General features: G+C 37.8%; 1 protein-coding gene across 7 annotated transcripts in view; it reads right to left on the bottom strand.

Annotated features, from left to right (window-relative positions):
- Positions 1 to 2,197: 2,197 nt before the first annotated feature.
- Positions 2,198 to 6,000, bottom strand: part of TTC8 (tetratricopeptide repeat domain 8) — a 50,400-nt gene continuing 46,597 nt past the window's right edge. For all 7 annotated transcript variants that reach the window (XM_045807672.2, XM_045807668.2, XM_045807673.2 and 4 more), the window contains 2 exons: positions 5,079 to 5,162; positions 2,198 to 3,019 (listed from right to left, as the gene is read on the bottom strand). In XM_045807672.2, the coding sequence (XP_045663628.1) occupies positions 2,903 to 3,019; positions 5,079 to 5,162 (201 nt within the window). In that variant the 3' untranslated portion in view covers positions 2,198 to 2,902. The remainder of the gene's footprint in view (positions 3,020 to 5,078; positions 5,163 to 6,000) is intronic.

Below are 6,000 nucleotides of genomic sequence, written 5' to 3'. Positions count from 1 at the left end.
GTAGGGGAGTGGGAGAGGGAGAAGCAGGCTTCCCGCTGAGCAGGGACCCTGATGCGGGGCTTGATCCCAGAATGCTGGGATCATGACTTGAGCTGAAGGCAGACGCTCAGGTGCCCCACTGAGCCACCCAGGCGCCCCTAATCCTTATTCTTTCATCTCAAGAATTTGGCTTTAATATCAAGGACATAAAATCACACCATCTCTCAAAAATGTTTTTAGTCAGCCAAAAATAGGACTAATGCCATCTATGTGGAAGGGTGTAAAACTGCAGTTGTTTTCAAATTGCTAAATCAAATTTTTCCCCTAATATCTGAGCCTAGATAACCATTTGGGGGAGTCTAGAACATGTCCGTGGACCATTCCCATTTATCTATTCCCTAGAACTTAAAAACTATAGTAATGGCTTTTCAACTAAACTCCATTTCTGGGTTATTTCCCAATGTTGGGTCCTACCACAGTATTTAGAAAATCTTTGCGGTTTTCCTGAATGCTTAAACTCAAACCCAGTTGAAAGCTCTTGATAGAAATCCCTCATGTTAAGAAAGAGTTAGTGGTGGAAACCACATTAAAAGTGTAATGATGTGCTGTCTTTATGAATTTTCTTATCTCTAGGCCATAAATTATGTTGGGTGCTCTGATGCTGGGACATGCCATTCAGAAATCTTAACAGAGCGATGAGTACCATGGTGGACTGGTTCAGATGTGACATATTTGGGAAGGAAGAACTTCCAACCCCAGCAATTACTGTGCTGGCAGTAGTCTTGCCAGATCTTATTTTCAGCAGTGAGAAGCTCAATGATGTTAATTTTGGTCGAACAATTTGTATATGGATTGAACACCTTTTTAGCCAGGGTAGAGGTCAGTGGTTAACCTTCCTTCTGTAGAAGTGTTGGCACCGAAGCCAGTTATGCAGTCCAGAAATAATTTTGTTAGAGATGTATGTAGCTTCTGCTGCCCGGTGTTCTTTCATGCCATCACTCTGCCTGGAGCTGTCCTGACTCATTCTTTGCATTGGTGTTCACATCGAATTAACATAAACTCAAGACAAAAATATCTCCGTATTACCTTAGGAACACTGACTCATTTTTTTTGCTGTGTTAATATTCCCTTATTATCCCATTTTACTAATGCGTAGAACATTCATTTTAAATGGTAGTAGCTTTATTTACAGGAGAAACACTGAGATGATTTCCCATGAGGGGTAAGAGCACGTCCCGGGGGACCCATGCTGCCTGCATTTGAATCCCAGCTCTGCCACTGACTAGCTTGATAACCCCGAGCAAGTTACTTGACTTCCCTGTGCCTCATTTTTCTCATAAGTAAGATGGGAATAACAGCACCTCATGGGACTGCAGCGGGAATGAAAGGATGAATCCACATCAAGCGCTCAGAACAGTGCTGGGCACATGCAACATGGCCAGAAATGTAAGCTGTTGTTAGCTCTTATTTTAGATCAACTAAGAAAATGATTCACATTACAAAATTTCAACCTAAATACTCAGTACAGTTATGAGGACATTTGATCGCGCTTGAGGAAATTCTCCTGAGCTAAAAAGCTAGCACTAGCATGTCTTAGAGAAGCGGGAAAAGGCAAAGCACAAGAACAGGGTCTTGGGTTCCAGTCGTGACTGTCCCCACCACCCAGCAGTGTGACGCTGGCTTGCTCTGTTCTTCTGTGCCGCAAAGACCTTCATCTACGCACCCTCTGAAGCCCCTGCCGGCCTCTGATGGGTCATAATTCCTCGAATTCCCATCGTTTTGCTCTGTCAGCTGAGGAATACTACTGATACAAATCTGACCAGGAACAAGTATCCGTAAAATAGTTTTCATGACATTAGAAACTGAAAAATAACACAGAGGGGTCCCAGAGTCCAGAATCTGACTTTAAGTGGCTTTGTCCCTGTGACACATTTCCTTGTATGAACACATTGATGAGAATTCCACTAAATCTGGGAGAGACGAGTTCAAGAGCCTTTCCGGGATTTTGCAGTGCATGGTCCTGGGATCTGGCCTAACCTTCTTGGGGCTGACTGCAGGTGGGGCTCTGGGCCTGTGGCTCCATTTCTAATCCTGATATTCTTGTGCCAACAACGTGATATTTCATAAACAGCTTCTCAGGAAAATATAAATTTGGTGGTACATCAAGTAAAATGAAAATGATGACTTCATTTCTTTTTTTTTTTTTTTTAAAGATTTTATTTATTTATTTGACAGAGATAGAGACAGCCAGCGAGAGAGGGAACACAAGCAGAGGGAGTGGGAGAGGAAGAAGCAGGCTCATAGCGGAGGAGCCTGATGTGGGGCTCGATCCCAGAATGCTGGGATCACGCCCTGAGCCGAAGGCAGAGGCTTAACCGCTGTGCCACCCAGGCGCCCCTGATGACTTCATTTCTAAGGTTACTGGACTTCTAAAAAAACTTGTTTTACCCGAGATGCCTAAAATAAAAACTCATGAAAAATGACAGAATGATGGTGCATTACACACTGATTTGTTTTAAAGCATAATATGTAAGAAAATGTATAGTCTCTTACAAAGCATTTGATAAATAGTTTTAAATACAGATTTTAAGCTCTAAAATCTCTAATTGGGATGAATACACACAATTTTAGCCCTAAAAGTGCAGTTTTAATGGCAGATTTCAGACCTCTGAAGTTACGTTAGCTAATGGCCAGCTTAACAACATTAAAAATATGCATTTATAAAAATTTGAGGAAATTCATGAAAATGTTTTAATATTATACAAGTTATTATTATAAAGTTTGCATTATAAATTCTTGTGTAAACTCCCTTACATCCTCTTCACTAATATCAAGCACAGGTTTGTATATCCAAATATACAAGCACACTGCTTTTTCCCTTGTGTAATGCCCCCTCGTGAGAATATACTTGGTCTGTGGGACATCAGAGCATCGCAAAATGCTGCTTTAGCTGTTTAATTAAATGCTGGGTGTCCACATGGTCTGGAAATGCTGCTTCCGACTTCTGAGCAGCAATATAGCTTCTCTGTAGATCCCCAATCTGTAAGAAATGCCAGAGTAAGACCACAGAATGAGACCAGGAAAAATGAGTAAGAAAGTAAAAAAAAAAAAAAAAAAAAATGATGTACTATCTGTACACTGTAGAAAATCAAAGGGTTTTTAAGGGTAAATTGCTTGATTATGCCACTTTGATTTTAGAAATCTTTCACCTAGATTACAATTCAATCTTGAAAAATATGAGAAAAATAAAATAACCAATTATACAAATAATTTCTGCTCCATTACAGCTGTCTAGTTATGAATTCATAAACCTTGTCTTCTTTTCCTGTCATAGGTAGTATTATGAAAATAAAATAACATTTGCATACTACAACAGCCAGCTCTGTTTACCCTTAGGACAACTATTTGTAATGTACCATAAAGACCTATTTTGGCTAGGGCATTATCTTTCAGACAGAAAATTCAAGCAAAAACGATTTTATATAAGATACAATAACATGCTCAGGGAGGTTTTAAACGGAGCTAGCAGAGTATTGTGGGGGAAGATATCTGGCTTTGGAAGTTTATTAAGGGTATCTCTGATTTTCAATAAGGCTGATGTCAAAGTCCAGTCCCAAAGAAAAGCCCACAGTATCTGGATCCTTCTGAATAGATCTGGATTCATGCATCCATTTATAAAAAGCAAGAGCCTTTTAGTGTGTGCACATACAAAAAACCTAGGTAATTCAATTCCGGCAGGATTTTTTTTGAAACATGTAATACATGTTAAAAACATAAATTTCCTTTTTTAAAACTCACAGCATTTCTTTTTAACATACCATTTTCTTTTATGGAAAATAGAGCCTTTTGCTTAGAGAAATATCTCATTTGAGTTACATATTATTAAAATGTGATAAAGTGAAAGAAAGTTATCAAGCCTGTGGTTTAAGTAGATGGCAGCAGCGGGCAATGGAAAACACATGGGCATCATTGGGTGCTGGGTATAAATTCTGACCCTGCCATGGCCATGGGACTCTAGGGGAGTCTTTCAGGCTCGACCAGCCTTGGGTTCCATTAGAATGTAAGCTGCACGAGGCAGAGGTTTTGTTTTATTCCCTGCTAACACTCTCTGTGCCTACTACAGTGCCAGGTAATAGCAGGGGCTTAATAATGAAACATCAGTTGTATGAAAAAATGAGTCAGGAAGGTGAGGGACACCAACATGACAGGTGTTGGGAGAATCAGAGAGGGTGTGCAGAGCCCCTGGAACAGTGGCTGGCACTTGACAAGCCCTCAAAAATGACAATGTAGGAATGACAGCTTAGTTCCAAAGCAGAAATGAAAGTGAGGATAGCTTCATGTTTGTGCTTTGAAAAATGACATTTTCGTAATGTCTTCTGGTCTATAGAGTCTTTACATCAGCAAACACTTTTAGCCATTTCCTTACCCTTCAAACTCACTTTCTATGTTAAAGGAAGATTTCTCAGTAGAAGTTAGTTATTATTAGATACTTTTATTTGTTGTTCATATTATTGAAAATGGCATGATTCCTTTTAGTTCTCGAATATTTACTGACTTGTAACACAGTATTAACAGTTGTATTTTTCCCACATTGTTCACGGCTAAGATAGCTTTCACTCCTATCCCTAATCTTGTAACAATTATGCCAGAGCTTTTTTTTTTTTTTTTAATAATGATTTTTTATTATGTTAGTCACCATACAGTACATCCCCGGTTTTCGATGTAAGTATGCCAGAGCTTTGATGGCAACACGGTCTATAACAAAATACAAGATTTCTTTGCTATAAAAGCCAATTACCAAATCCTTCCTCAACCAGGAGTTACGTAATGAGTATTTTTTCATGACTAAATGTCATATTTTAAAAATAAAAGAATTCTGTAATTGATAACAATCTATAATGCAATCTGTAATATTAAGTTTAGTCCATAGTCAGTGATAAATTTCTTTAAAACTGTCCCTTGGGAAAGACAGATGTATACAATACTTAAAAAATCATTTCTTTCAAAACATTATTAGAATTTCCTTATTTATCTGTACTTTTTTTAAAACCAGGAAAGAAAAAGAAACAGATCGAATGATGAATTGATAAAGAGAATACCTTATCAGAGACCGTTGCAAAGTTAAAATGTGGCTCGTACATATGGGGTGCTAAAGATGATGCAGTTTGTAACAGTGCTCTTGCCTGTATTTAAAAAAAAGGGGGGGGGGGGAAGAAAACCAAAGGTATATGAGCATCTGTCAGTACTATATTTGTGATGTGTTTTGTTTTGTTAGTAAAAGAATCCTTTACCCAAGATAGGAACTTCATAAATGTGATCCTGTGATAAATACAGATGACATTCCTTGTGAAATATGACTTACTGAAATACAGTTAATATTTACATTTTGCCAAATTAATGATAAAACTGAAAATATGAAAAGAGTAGATTTAAAGTCAAGAACCACAGCTCTTGTAAAGTTTATATTTCAATATGATGCTAAAAAAAAGTCTTATTAACCTAGTTTTTATTGCTGTTGATTGATTTCTTAAGCTTCTAATTACCTGCTCTCTAACGCTACAACAAAAAAATAAAAAATAAACCCGCAGTAAATTTCCAAGCCCCAGGTTCTGGAAGACAGTGAGGAGTACTTACTACACTGCTGACCTCGAAATGAATGCGACTGAAAATGACGAGCTTTCTGTTCTCTCAAAAACCAAAATTTGCATCCCCTATAGACTCAAAGGATTGTTAGGACCACAAACTCACCATTCCAAACTGCTGACCATCCCTCCAATTTGTAACTAAACCCAAAACCTCCATCCATGACCTGTGGACAAATCTGTGTATCTTTTTTTTTTTTTTAATGGAAAATAGCAGTTTGATAGATATTTTTTGTTTTGTTTTGTTTTACAATTAGCTATTTTTCTTTTAAAAGAGGTATAATTTTTAATAATAAAATAGAGGTTAGTATGAAAACTTTCACCAAAACCTTTCAAATCAGTTGTATAGTAGAGAAACTGTAGTAAGTCGGAAACAAAA

The sequence above is a fragment of the Ursus americanus genome, chromosome 26 (genome assembly GCF_024610735.1).
Source record: "Ursus americanus isolate L20-20 chromosome 26, mUrsAme1.1.p, whole genome shotgun sequence".
NCBI lineage: Eukaryota > Metazoa > Chordata > Mammalia > Carnivora > Ursidae > Ursus > Ursus americanus.
The sequence above is the reverse complement of the archived record's forward strand: the minus strand, read 5'-3'. Positions and strand labels throughout refer to the sequence as shown.